This window comes from Lactuca virosa, chromosome 2 (assembly GCF_052849685.1).
Source record: "Lactuca virosa cultivar CGN04683 chromosome 2, Lactuca_virosa_CGN04683_v6, whole genome shotgun sequence".
NCBI classification, from domain to species: domain Eukaryota; kingdom Viridiplantae; phylum Streptophyta; class Magnoliopsida; order Asterales; family Asteraceae; genus Lactuca; species Lactuca virosa.
In genome coordinates, this window is record NC_136427.1 from 292962765 (window position 1) to 292978074 (window position 15310).

The window sequence follows — 15310 nt, forward strand, 5'->3', positions numbered from 1 at the left end:
GCATAAATCAGTGAGAAAATATTCATATTCCATTCCAACAGAATTGGAATTCGTGATTCCATTATGATAGAATTGAAATTCAAGATTTAGTTACGGTATGCATTCTGTTGGAGCAGGTTGATTATTCCGGGGAGAACCTGTATAGATACACAATTCAGTTTTGATTTTAAGTTAAATAAAAAAAATACAATCAATTTTGTCTCAATTTTCTAATTTAGTTATGCAGAATTGACAACAATCAAGAATATACTTATAATTTGTAAGGTTCTTCTAAATTCCAAACCAAGACTTTTCACAAACACTTGGAATGGAAAATTCAAAGACTTCATTTGAAGCTAGACCCATTACATTAGAAAGAGACATACAAGATTACTGATTTCGTTCCTTTTATGATCAACTTGTAAGTAGTAAACACTCTCAAAGAAGTACAAAAGTTTAAAGGATAATTTTTCAACAAAATACAAAAAAAGAAACAATTAGAATCCAGACATATAATCTCTTGAAGAATTGTTTTTGAATCTTTGTCTCAAATCTCAATGCCTGATCCAATTTGTTACTAGAAAGAGACTTGATTTGTAAACTTCAACCAATTCTCATCTTCAAGTAACTGGAACTATCAGACCATAAACCCTAAATTTAAGATACTTGTCGTGCAAAAACATTCAGGAGCACACAAAGATTCAGAAGCATAGGCACAAAAGGAAAAGGTTCTTACCATTTAGATATGGAGGAGGGATTCGGTGCTGGCAGTGACCCGTTTGATTCCTCTTCATCCTCGTCGCAAAACTCATCGGGATTCGGTCTGGGATCGCCGTCGCAGAACTCATCGGGATTCCTCTTTATCCTTGTTCTACTGAACCCTTTTCTGGCCTCTTCCCATCGCAACCTATTATCCACACCGAATCCCCTGCCTTCGCACCTCACAGCCGAACAGAATCACCACCAATCAACAATCCCCAGAATCCTCTTCTGGACTCACCCCTCACGCCTCGCCTCCTCTTTTCCTCCCATCAAGAAATAGGTTCAAGTATGATTGAAATTATTGCAATTGAACAAAAAGAAAAAATTAAATCTAATTTTGAAAAAACGAACCTGTTCCATGGCATTCTGTGAAGCGGTCATGAGCTTTGTCGCAAGCCTGCATTGCAAACAGGTCATGAGTTAGGTTAGGTTAGGGTCAGGTGGGAGATTGAGGAAGACACGCTTATTTATTTAGGTTAAAAGTCAATACCATAATTATAGAGATTATTTTTGGAAGTTACTAAACAAATCACTAAATTACCCTTATTTATTTATTTAATTATTTAATTTTTTATTTAATATTGATTGGTCCACATTTATACATACAATAACACAATAATTAGTTTAAACAAATGAACCTAGCTCTCTCTCTCTCTCTCTATATATATATATATATATATATATATATATATATATATATATATATATATATATATATATATATATATATATACACACACACACAAGTATCACGCTCTCGTACGGGAGATTCTGGTTATAATACAGGACTTTTGTAGGTACACTGATAGGTACGATGAAGACTTTGACTCACAAAATTTGATTCAACAAGTTTACGTTTTGTTGTAATGAAAACCTTTGTATGTGTAATTATCACTTTTCCATGATAATAAAATAGTATAAAATAATATATATATATATATATATATATATATATATATATATATATATCTTTATATAATTATCCACTTTGCTCAACATGTTACAATAGTGTTAATGATCCATAAACTATACTTATATAGTTTATTATAATATTTGATTTTTGTACCTATATATATATATATATATATATATATATATATATATATATATATATATATATATATATATATATATATATATAGAGAGAGAGAGAGAGAGAGAGAGAGAGGCTAGTATGCTTAGATATTAACAAATAACAAGTATTTTACATCTAGCACAAATAAGTGGGTCCTTAGTATGAAAATGTCTATTTTCCAGTTTTTGACTTTTAACGTCACAAACGGCAAATAGTGAAATATAGTTATGTAAAACTTATTTTTACCTTTTTGTGATTTTTAGGTCAAGTTAACTTTATATGTTTTAAACAACATATTTTTTATCAAAACCCACAAAAATGGTATCATAACCCAGTTATGACCATTTTTGTTAGAAAACCCACTTTTGCATAAAATGATAGTTTTTGAAGTTTTCTTTTTATAAAACTAAATCTTTGGTATTTTTGACTAGTTCCAAGACATATGTCCCCAAATAACATATTTTGGTTTATATCCCACAAAAATGGTGTAATAACTTGGTTATAACCATTTTTGCTAGAAAAATCATATTAGTCTCATAAAAACTCTACTTTTTATAGTTTTGTATTTATAACCTTTTTTCAAGAACATAAAGAATGTATATACTTGTCTTTCATAGTTTTGTATTTTACACAAACTTGTACATATAAATGTTCATAAAGCTTGGTAATAACATTATTTCATGTATTTAGCACTTTTACACAACATGTAAGCAAGCATGCATAACAACTTGTATATTTATACAAATTTACTTGTATTCTCCCCCAAAAACTTAGAAATCTCGAAAATGAAGGGGTATGAACTCACCTTATGTGTGTTATCTTGATGAATGGAAGGTTGTAGATGGAAAGTTTCAAGTCAAGAACACTTGAAGAACAATTTGAAGATTCGAAGATCTTATGAATAGTAACACATGATAATGTGTGTAAATGGATTGAAACTAGTATAGATGTGTGTAGAATCACTAGATTAAGGAGGAAGTACTTACCAAAAGCTCAAGAATCACTTGGAGGAACTTAGCTATGGAAGATGAGAGCTCAAACTTGGAGAAGAAGTTGAAAAATGAAGAGAAGAGTGAAGAAGAATGGCCTTTCGGCCGAGAATAAAAAAAGAGGGGGAAAGGAGGGTGGGGTGGGGGGAGGTGGGTAGGATGGGTTATGGGGGGTGGTATGGGGGGGACATGGATTTAATTAAATGTGTACTAGTCTAGGGTTAGTGTAATGATATAAAGGTTGTTTGTTTAGGATGGGGGAACATTATATTAACTAGTAATTTTTTTTTTAAAAAAGTCAAACCTTTATAAAAGGGTGATATTTTTATAAAATGATGGTGTTTTATAAATATAAATATGGTATAAAGGATGTATAAAATATTCAATTTAAATTATAAAAATTCAAATTATTATAACAAACATTATTATCAAAATAATAATACGTTATATGAACGTTATGTTGAATTTCCAAGTTCGTTTCGTTAAAAATTTGGTGTTTAGCCGGGTATAGACTTTGTCGCATTTAGTGACGAATTCACCAAAAATTTGTGTTTGTAGCCTTTGTTATGATTTTTCCTCGTAGTGTTAGGTTTATGAACTCCACTACATTGTGTTACGGGTATTATTTATTGCCAAATAATATATAGTTGAATTATCGAATTTCACGTTGTTAACCCTAAATAGGATTTTTATTCAATAATTGGTGAAGAGAGAGGTACTTTGTATTAATACTTGTAAGTTGTAAATTAGGAACATTAGGAAACATAGTGCTTATCCTAAAATCCTAATACTAGTCGAGTTGACTTGGTTGACTTGTTGACTTTGTTTGACCCAAAATTGACAGTTGTCACATCTAGCAGAGTATAGATGACAACCACAGACTATTCTAGACAGTCCAGTGGAACGCTAGCAGGCTCGCAACCTGTAGGTGTTTTTGAACTAAGTGTTCACCAGATGTACTCTAAAAACCCGTTGACATGTATTGTGGGTGGACTCCCTAAAATAATATTGTCAATAAAAGAGATGAACCCTGGCAACTATGGACTTAGTGCCTATTAGATATATATTGACAGCTATGGACTTAGTGCCTTATAGATGAAAGTTGGCAGCTATGGACTTAGTGCCTATTAGATAAACACTGACAACTATGTACTTAGTGCCTAATGGATAACACTGGTAGCTATGGACTTAGTGCCTATCAAATAAACCCTAACAGCGATGGACTTCGTGCCTATTCCTTAGGACAAATCCTTAGGATTAAATATAGAAGAATACCTACTGACAAATATCATGGAGGAATCCCTTAAATACTATTGTCAACATAGATGATCCTTAGGATAGATCCTTAAGAATAAAGAAGATAACGAGGATGACAAATTAGGTTAATTGTTTGATTATTAACCCTAATAATTATATTATTGTGAGTTGAAAACCTATGTACTCACTAGGTTTCCCAACTTGACCCACTCAGTTTATTGTATCACAGGTAGCGATATGAAATATACACATGGCTGAGAGATTTGAGGAGTATTAGGCCACTAGTTTAATTACTGTAAGGATTATAGTATTTTGTTATGCTTATGTTTTTGTATTGACGATGACATCCCAATGTTTTAATATAAATAAAATACATTTCTTCGGAAATGCTTTGATAAAATCATTATCATGTTTTATGGGAATAAATTCGGCAATGTTATTCCTCAAAAAGGATACTCTGATTTTAAATAAGCATAAACGAATCGGTCATTTGTGGTCGTGAAATTGGGGATATCACACTTAAACTCATAATAAAAAAGAAAATGGATAAGCTATATTTTATCAGAATTACTTGCCATTTTCCTAAAAAGATTCAAACTTTAAGTTCAACTTTGATATGAATTCTAAATTTTCCAAACAAAATTTGTGAAAAAACAAAGGATAAAAAAATATTTATCTATAGAATTTAGGTAACGAACTAACAATTAAGGTTATGAAAATTCACAAACCTAAAATGGATTCTTGGGTCTCTGTTCCTGATTTCCTAGAGGATGGTTCAGAGCCATAACCTAATTTTTACATTCAATCAAGTTCATTAGAGAGATGAAGCCAAAAACGAAGAAAACCCTAGAATTCCTAATTGAAACATAGGGTTTGAGATCACATTTCGTAAAAATCAAATGTTCGAATTTGCAAAGAAATAAAATCTTTTTCTTTATAGATAAAAATAGTCAGATTGATGGAGAAATAAAGCTAAATGAGCTAACACATACACATTCCATGATCTTGAACACTGAAATCCTAATCTGTAACATCAACCTACAACCTTCAAGTCCATCCCACACACACTTATTACACTTCAATCATAAGTTTGAAGTCTCTTTCCTTCTCGACGATGTGATCGGGCGGAAACGTACATCCAATTGAAAATTTGAAGGCACATATCCTGAAGATGCATCAAAACATAGACATCGACAGTCGGGGCTTGGTCTAATCGGAGGTGAAGTAGCGGAGAAAAGAAGAAAATCAGATGAAAAAAAATAGGATGATGGTCGGTGGAGCGCCTCTTTGAAAAGGATCGAAAAATGAATGTAGGAGGTAAGCGGTGGAGACGGTCAGGTGGAATATCTCGAAGGTGGGATAAAGAGGCAGTGACCATTGTTAGTAAGCAACATGTTGAAAAGTACTGTGGTCAGGTATTGTTCCTAAGGGAAGAGGATATATATATATATATATATATATATATATATATATATATATATATATATATATATATATATATATATATATATATATAATATTAAAAGTTATATTGCATTATAAAAAAATATAATTTTCTAATGACAAAATTACAAAAATGGTCCCTGTGGTTTGCCAAAAGTAACAAACTTAGTCCCTATCTATTTTTTTTGATTCGTTTGTCCCTTGTGGTTTGTAAAAGTTGCATTGGAGGTTCTTTTTCATAACTCCGTCTGTTTGTAACCGTTTGGGTGATTAAGTTAAAAAAATATGGGGGTATTTTGGTATTTTCACATTACCTTCTCCACCCCCTTTAAAAAGCCCTAGCCAACGTTCAAAAAAATCAATCTCACAACTCTGAAAAATCGAAGCTCTCATCTCTTCCAAGAATGGTGATTTGTACGTGTGGAAGTGTTGCTGTGAGAGTCACATCTTGGATAGACCTCAACCCAGGAAGGCGATTCTGGTCTTGTGCTCGAAACGGTCGAAGCTGTTCATTTCTTGGGTGGGTTGACGATCCGATGTGCCATAGAGTTGTGGAGGTGATTCCTGGCTTGCTAAGGAAACTGAACAATGTTCAAATGATGTTGATTCAAGCTCGTGCAGATGTTGTGAAGCTGAAGTGGATGCTTCTTCTGTCTTGGTTCTTTTTTTCGTTTATATATGTATGCACTAAGTAGTAGTTGGATTTGGGGATGTATTTGGTAAGTGTATTTTGGGATGTATTTTGGATATGTAATGTCGGATGGGTGTATAGAACTGGAATGGGATATTACCAGTTGATTTTGGGATGGGATGTCATGTATTAGAATCTTAATGTAATGTATGGTTTTGGTTAATCAGTTTAATGGTATTTTGTATTGTGGTAATTCTAAATCATTGTTTTTTGTCATTGATCAAGAATGTTGGAATGGAATGGAAAGAGTTTTGTCCATTAATCAAACATTGGAATGGAATGAGAAAAATACAAGATCAAAACATTACAAGTAAACAATGGAATGGAATAAGTTTTGGTCATTTATCAAAAAACAATGGAATGGAATGAGTTTTGGTCATTTATCAAACAATGGAATGGAATGAGAAACACACAAGATCAAAACATGATAAGTAACTGGAAATGTTCACCACATTGATCATTACAACTAGAAATGTAGCATGACATAATATGGCTAGTATCAACTTAATTACATCACTAATTTAGGTAGTTGCAAAAATATGTAATTATCTAGATTAAACATGTTTGAAAAAAGCATCAATACAAGTTTATAAGCTTAAACAAAAGGTAGCCAAATAACTTGATTAGTCATGCTTTCATGTGTATCCAACTTCACTTAGGTCCCACTTTCTGCACTTGAGGCTTTTTTCCCTTGTCCATCTTCTTTGCTCTTAACCCACCCACTACAACTTCACTTGATCCACCCACTGAACCTTGACTTGTTCCCCCAACTGCATCTTTACTTGATAGACCCACACCACCTTGACTTGATCCACCTACTGCTCTCTGACTTGACCCCCCTTGCCCCTTACATGTTCTAGAATTATGTCCTTTATTATGACACTTGGAACAAGTAACTGTCAAGAATTTCCTAGATAGGTTTGTTGACTGGTTAGTAGGCTCATCTATAGCCCTCCTCCTCTTTTTCTTGGTCCTTCCAACCTACAAAAATAGTAAGGAAATCATAAATCTGGATGAATAATAAACTATGTTAACTAACATTCAACTTACTTGTGTGTGATGTGTAGGGGGTATAAGAGTGGTTGGACATCTAGATTTTGGCCACATGCTCCTGCCATTGATTGGATCTATTTTGTTGGAGTACATTGCCCTCCATGTTTCTAGTTTATAACAAGGATGCACCCAATATTCAGGTTGTTGGGCTTTTTCACCATTTTGAATATGTTCCCATATTGCACAAACTCCATGCCTGCAGACTATCCTTGTTATCTCCCAATACCTACAACTACATGTCCCCTCTTTCAAGTTGACCACATACTGATCAAACATCATACCAGTCACTTGATATTTTCCAGAACCACAGAAGAGTGCCTTATATTTGCTTGCAGCTGTTTTGATTGTGTCAAGTATAGTAGTTGCAGTAGGGGTTAATATACTTTTGCATTTATCAATTTCTTTCTGTACAATGCAGTGTCTCTTCATCAAGTTCACTCTAATGTACTCTAAACAGGTAATGATAGGCTTGTCCCTACCATGCTCTAGCTTAGAGTTAAATACTTCACACAGATTGTTTAACAGACAATCTGAATGGGCTCTACCTGTGAAATGAGACCTAGCCCAATGAACTGGAGGAATCTTACTTAGCCATTCATGAGCCTCTGCACTGAAATCTTTGAACTCATTCATTGCCCTTTCAAAATGTCTAATGGTTGTATTTGTAGCACACCTCCACAAGTGATCTCTAAACTCTTCTCCCCTCCATTGCAACTTCATGTTTTCATGTATATGTCTCAAACACCATCTATGCTCTGCATTTGGAAACACTTTTGCTATTGCACGTATTATTCCCTACATATAATGTAATTTATAGTTAGTATTGTTACAAGCTTTAAAAGAGACTTATGTTATATGTATTCATACCTTTTGTCTGTCGGATACAAAAGTGAAGTTGCATGATGCATCCAAATCCAAATTCAACATCAGGATTTGGTTCATTACACACTTCCAGCTTCACTGTTGTACCTGGGTTATTGGTCTGTAACTCCAAACAGTAATCTCTCAGCAAATTATATTGCCTTTCGTAGTCACCATACAGTTGTTCCTTTGCAATTGATTTAGCCCTGAACACCTTCATTCTTGATATGCTTAATTCCAAATCCATTTGAAGCTCCTCCTGTAAGGCTGTTACTGGGATGCGAGGGTCGGAATCCACTTTTTGGAGAATAGTGCTTGCCAGGTATCTAGATGTACATGCCTTCACATTTCTACTTTGTAAGCATAAATGCTCATCAATAACTGTCTTCACCAACCATTGTTCCTCTTCCGTAGATCTAGATATTTGAATAGCAAAAGGACAAGAATCTTTTTGTGAAATTACAGTTTTGCCCTTCGATGTTACTTTACTTACAGTGGAGGGCCCACCAGCAGTGGAATCTGGAACCACCCCTTTACATTTTACTCTTACTCTCAATTTTTCATTTTTGGCCATGTGTAGGGCCCTCCTTGTTTTTATTGAAAGCATCTGCATGTGACCCTGTATATCCTTTTTGGTTTTAAAACCGTGACCCACAAAAAATGGTGTAACATGAACTACCCCAGAAGAACAAGGCACCTTCTTGTTCAGGTTTTTTAACATTCTCTTCCTTAGGTCTTCCTCATATCCCGCACTTTCAAACTCATCATTGTTGATCACACCTAAATCATCATCTTGATTTAAATCTAATTATATGTTTGGTCCTTGTCCAAACCATTCAACCTCATCCACACAACTGTTAAACTCTCTCATATCAACCTCCCAGTCATCTAAAATAGCTTCTGGGTCAACAATGTAGTCAGAATCATCCTCTTCTTCTGTATGCTCTTCTGAATCATCTTTTGAATCCTCTGCATGCCCTTGTTCATCTTCTTCATCCTGTTCTTCTTCAACTTTAACCTCTCTTTCAAACTCACCCATATTCTGATATCCATCACTACTAAAAGGCTAAAAATCATCTAGTATTTCCCTATGGTCCTGGCAATTAATATCAACTGTAATTTCTTGCATTGTATTGGTTTCTTTTGGTACAGGGAAATACGAATCATCCTTAAACTCATTAACCACATCTTGTTTGTTTGGCTCAAAAAGAACTAGGGACATGGAAAAATCATACACACCATCTTCTCTCTGTTCTTGATTAGCTGATTCTTTAAGTGGGACATTCATGTCTAATTTCTTGCTACAAGAACCAATTCCTTTCTTCTTGGGCCTAATCCTATTAAGTTCAGGAGAAGGATCATCATCCAGTTGCTCAATAACAACTTTACTTGGGGACATGAAGTAAGTGTGAAGTCTTGTAGAACCATGTTCAACGTACACATTAATCACTCTGTTTTGAGGGACATATTGAGCCATATATATAACGTCTTGATCATTTCCTAGAGCCTTCAATCCAAAATCTAAGTCTACATTAGGAATTCTATAATGATAGTACATTGTGTCATCCTTAGAATACCCTATCTCACGAATCATGTCATTTAGATCATGAACTGAAAAAAGATCAGTGTCAACAAAGTCAAAGAATGCCAACCTTCCCTCGACGTACTTTCTACCAGGGAACTTTGTAAAAAATCCACCATGATGTATCTTTAAAGTGAAGAAATTGTCGTGACCATCTGAAAAAGAAAAATCTATGAGATTTGAATATACAAACCAAGAAACACCAAACAAAAGATTAAATAACTCACTGTAATCTTTATCAAGGTCGGGTGCAATCATATGAGGACCACGTAAATTCCACATACACAGTACCATTTTTAGTTGATAAACCCTAAAATCGGATGCGAGGGATGAAGGATGAAGATCGTCAAGATGATCAGTAAGCTAAAGTAAAGTGGAGATGAAGGGGGGTTTCTTGAACTCTGGTTAATCAGAGGATAACTTAATGACGTATCACTGCCTAATCCATCTTAAATGAGCGCCAAACATAAAAAGACGAATATACCCCCACATTGATGACCCCAAACAGTTACAAACAGACGGAGTTATGAAAAAGGACCTCCAATGCAACTTTTACAAACCACAAGGGCCAAACGAATCAAAAAAAATAGATAGAGACTAAGTTTGTTACTTTTGGCAAACCACAGAGACCATTTTTGTAATTTTGTCTTTTCTAACATATCTACAAATACAAAATATAGATTAGATATTCAAATCACTATGTTTTCTTAGATTCAACCAATCATTATATCATTATGATCTTCCGACAAAACATCTATATTTATAAATTATTAATTTTTTTTTATTATTGCTCAATAACTACCTTATAATTTAATTAAGTTTTTTTTTCTTTTTTTATTTTATTTTATTTTATATCTGTGGTATCTACGTTATATAAAAGAATAATTCTAACTTTGGTAGGTGCATGATCGACGTCTGCATCTTCTTTACCCCATTTCATTGTGTTCGTGTCGTTGTTAATAATCTCTAAAATAAATGAAAGGATTGGATGGGATATTTCTCAAACTTTAAGGAACCACAGTTATAATGTTTTAAGTACAGGGATCAAACCTGGAAAAGAGGGGGATATGTATTATGTACAACAAAAGACAAACGCCTTTACCGAATTCAAATGTTTAGGTCTCCCTCCTGACAGACGTTACCACACGCACACACCTCACCTGAAGGTCCAACAATGGCGAATAACTCCAACACCAACAATGAAAATCTATTTTCTTTATTGATCTGTGATATCAAAACCTACAATGGCTCAGATCCTCTTCTCCCATGGCTCCGGTAAGCACAAAACCCTAAACCTATTCTTCTGGCTGTTAAATAAAATATCAGAATTGATTGTATAGAATGATCGAATAATCTCTTACAGAGGCATTAAGAAGATGACGGATTTATTACCTCAACAGCTACTCAAACAGAAACTTCCTCGGTTTCTTCAAAAGTGCGCTCAAACTTTCGAAACAGACCTCCGTTACCGCAATGATTTACGCTACCTTCGTGTTTGGATGAAATTGGTAACCCTAGCCATTCACTTTGATTGCATCCTCTTGTTTATTCTAATTCTCGAGATTCTAATATGTATAGTAAAATGTTAGATTTAAGAGAATGTAGAAGTTTACACGCTAATTTGAACATTGTTTAGAGGCTTCTTCTAACTATGCTTATATTATTCCGAAAGAGAAATACGAGATTGATTTTTAGATCAAACCTACTGCTGTATGTGTTCAAAACTGAGGGGGCGTTTGCATTTAGCTTTAATAACTGTAGGATTGAAGTTAGTCATAGCGATTAAAGTGACTTCAGTAATCAGAATGAAGATCAGAAGTAATATGATTCAAGTTAGGCACAGATAGGTGCATTTACGGTTTACCCTAAAAAATCACAGTTATATATACTCAAAAATCTGTTTTCTTGTAGCAACTGTGCTTAGACTGAAAAATCATCATTATATGTGATATATAAAGTACCAAAAACCACAAATTTGATGTTTTATAGATGTGAATGAACACATATGAGTTAACACTTATCAATCCAAGAACAACTTACCCAACAACAAAAATCATCATTTATCACTCAAAAATTCATCTTTATATTATTGTCATGTATGTGAAGTTGGATTTTGTTGATGACCCTGGTGCTGTTCTGGAGAACATGAAGGCAAATCACATTGGGAACAAGAGGTCACTATTTTACCAGGCCTATGCTCTTTATTATGAGAAATTGAAGAAATTTACTGATGCTGAAAAGATGTATCATTTAGGGGTGCAAAAGTAAGTGATTGTTATTTGTTACAACTTCAAGTAATTATCTGACTATATGATGACTTAATAATATAACATCTAAAAATGTGGCAGTCTTGCAGAGCCACAAGATGAGCTTCAAAAATCATTCGATCAATTTCTTCACAGAATGGAAAGACACAAAAACAAAAAGACTCGGGGGGTAGGTTTAGTGAAGGATAAACCGCCTTCAACACAATCAAAGTCCCGACAAGTAGAGGACAAAAAAGTAATTTCACCAAGTACAGAAGATGAGAAGGGTAAGGTGGGAAATATTGGAAGTGGAGTAGATGAACATGCTGGTGATAACACGGTTGTGGTAAGATTCACAAAGACTGCAATAGTTGGAAAATCTAAAGCCGAAGATGCACGTCATCATGGTCTTGTGGAGCCCACAATCAACACCAAAGAAGCCATGGATGCAATAAATAGCATGTTTCGTGAGCCTTTAGGTCCAGAACCTTTGCAAAAGTCCAACTCCAATCCAAAAAAAGATAAAGAAAACGCTGACAGCTTCAAGGTGTTTAATGATAATGACACGGGTCGACCCGTGGAGGAACCATTTCAAATATATTGTGATGATGATGATGATGATGATGAAAAGAAAATAGTAGAAGATCAAAAAGACAAAATTGAGGAAAAGGTGAATCCAAATATGACAAAAGGTTCATTCGTTTTTCAAATTCCTAAAGATATTCCTGTAGAATGTCCACCAGAAAAGTTCAGAGAAGATACAGTGATGTTGAGGTTTGTGGGGTCCACCATAGCAGACGAGCCAAAGGTGGAAAATGTATGCCACCATGGTCTAGTGGAGCCCACAGTGAACTTGAAGGAGGCCATGGATGACATTAATGGCATGTTTGGGAAACCTATAGAATTTGTAAGGAAGAGAAGACCAAGAAAGCAGGAGAAAGAGAAACCCTTTGAGGAGAAGAAAACTTGCAGCTCGTTTTTGATACTTCCAGATGATGATGAAAATGACAAATTTCAAGAAAAGATTTGCAAACCGAGTGGTTCATCTTCAAGAAAAGAAAATGATTTGTTTGAGCAAACTGTTTGCACAAAAGAGGCCATGGATGATATAAACAAGATGTTTGCAATGCCATTAGACTTTTGAACAACTTTATAATTGTAATAGCCATTAAACTGTTTCCCTTTCTTTTCATTTCTTGAAAAAAGTCGTGTAGTTAAACATTACAAATAAGCGCATTAATATCATTAAAGATAGAACGTAACAAAATCAACTCGAATACAACAAAAAGTAAAAAAACATAATAATCATGAAATCAGTTAATGAAATGAAATTTAAGGAGTGGTTTAGGTTTAGGTTTCAGTTTCAGGGTCGCAATTAGAAGGACGAAAAGCCAAGGGTCCAGAGCCATAAACAACAGCTTCATAATCCTTCCCATGTAACACCTTGTTCTCAAATTTCAAAGGCGACCCATTGATGCCATTATTAACATTCGACAAAAGATTGCATGTTGCAAGAGGAGATGACACAAGCTTCACATGGCAAGCATGAAGAGGATGATCCAACAAATAATGTGTCATTTTGAAATCTTTAAGCTCTGCGTAGAAATACCCTTCTTCATTTGTCACAAACGTGTTGTAATAACTCACTCTTTTTTTATGGTTTTTGCAAATCACACTGACTTTGGCTGCCGGAATTGGCTCAGCTCCGGTGAGAGACCATGACCCGAAGTATTTACAGCTCTGGCAGTAGACCTTTCCTTCCACCACAACGGTGGCGGTTTTGTCTTGTTTGAGGGGTGTTACCTCATGGGCGGCGGTGGTTGCTGCTAGGAGGGCTAGGATGGAGATGGTGATGATGAATTGATTGTTTGCCATTTTTGTTTTTGTGGGTCGCGGACTTGAAAAAAAGATTGAAATCTGTTTATGGGATGAAGATGATGGGAGATTGTGTGTGTTATTTATAGTTTTGTTGTGAATGTTACATGATTGTTAAAAAAATTAAAAGGTAAAGTTGATTTTGGATTTGGATAGACGTGGTAGCTACTACGCAAATTTCTGAACCCTTTTTTATATGAAAATTCTACGTGAAAGCCACTCATTGAAACGAATCTTTTATAAATCAAATCATATTATGTTGATTTTACATATTAAATTTGCAATTTTTTTTAATAGTTTATAAATTGGTATACAGCTTGTGTCTATATATAAGTTTAAACCTATCTATTTATTTATTTAATTATTAATATTATTTGTTATAATTTAATTTCATTTTTACATATTTTTGGAGTAATATTACGAATATATTCATCCTGCAATCGTGGTGTTCTAGAGTTCTTCTAGGCTATATTGGATATTGTGATGTACTGATGTGCAATTACTGAAGACGTGAATGACGCTTCTTTTACTAATTTACATTATACAGTATATTATATGGTTGAATTTGATCAAACCATCGAATCATATTTGATGCTTTATACTTGATTTGTTAAGTAAGGTGTTATTTGCTTGTAAGTTAATTAATATACTTAATAAATTGAGAGTCTTATTGATACATATAGGGTTGTTTGTAGTATATCGTTTTCCTTAAAGGCTTAAACTATCATATTTTCTTACCATACCTCTCAATTGTCTCCTCTAAAGAAATCTTGTGTTAATTTACTTAAAGAAAATTAAATTTGCATTTTACCATTTACTTTGGACGTATATATTTATATATGCATTTTTATTTTTCATACAACCACACATGTCATCAAGGGTTTGACAAAATAAACGCTTAAGTTTGCTGAACATTAACTCTATATCTAAATATCATGTTTTTTTATTTTATTTAATTAATTAATATAAATATATTAGTTAGCTAATAGAGATATATTTCATCCTGCTCATGTTATAACTAACGAGTATTAAAAATATTGGTTGGACTTAGTTTTTTTAGTCAAGGTGGAGATTGTTGGTTAAAACTTTGAAAAAAATACTATGGTCCAAAGACCATTTCTGTCAATAGGGTTAGCTTCTACTTTTGACCATATAGACATAAACAAACGTATAAAGGGTTAAGTTCACATTCTATTATGAAATATTAGTTTGTGCTGTTATGAAATATTAGTTTGTGAATGACCATTGAATTCTTTATTTCTCTCCATCATTATTTAGCATTATGGTCTAACTTCTAAGAGTGATGTTCCAAACATACTATATGAAGATAATACAGCTTGTATAGCTCCATTCAAAGAAAGATTTATCAAGGGAGACAGAACCAAACATATATCACCCAATTTCTTTTTCACTAATGATCTTCAAAAGGAGTGTGGCATCAACATCCAAAAAATTCAATTAAGTAACAATTTTCCTGATTTGTTCACTAAAACACTT

The 15310-nt window shown here is 33.8% G+C and overlaps 3 protein-coding genes across 3 annotated transcripts; 1 reads left to right on the plus strand and 2 right to left on the minus strand.

Moving 5' to 3' along the window:
- Positions 1-6847: 6847 nt before the first annotated feature.
- LOC145158649 (uncharacterized) lies at positions 6848-8684 on the minus strand. Its single transcript, XM_079077509.1, has 3 exons — positions 8117-8684; positions 7247-8025; positions 6848-7177 (listed from the first exon to the last, which is right to left on the minus strand). The coding sequence occupies exons 1-3, from the start codon at positions 8682-8684 to the stop codon at positions 6848-6850; spliced, it is 1677 nt and encodes a 558-aa protein (XP_078933635.1).
- A 2096-nt stretch (positions 8685-10780) lies between these two features.
- On the plus strand, positions 10781-13243 carry LOC145161421 (Mad3/BUB1 homology region 1). Its single transcript, XM_079080928.1, has 4 exons — positions 10781-10967; positions 11056-11200; positions 11799-11956; positions 12041-13243. Exons 1-4 carry the CDS (start codon positions 10867-10869, stop codon positions 13080-13082), a joined length of 1446 nt encoding a protein of 481 aa, XP_078937054.1. The 5' UTR covers positions 10781-10866; the 3' UTR covers positions 13083-13243.
- MOP10 (Pollen Ole e 1 allergen and extensin family protein) lies at positions 13153-13891 on the minus strand. Its single transcript, XM_079080929.1, has one exon. It carries the CDS (start codon positions 13811-13813, stop codon positions 13289-13291), a length of 525 nt encoding a protein of 174 aa, XP_078937055.1. The 5' UTR covers positions 13814-13891; the 3' UTR covers positions 13153-13288.
- Between the last annotated feature and the right edge of the window lie 1419 nt (positions 13892-15310).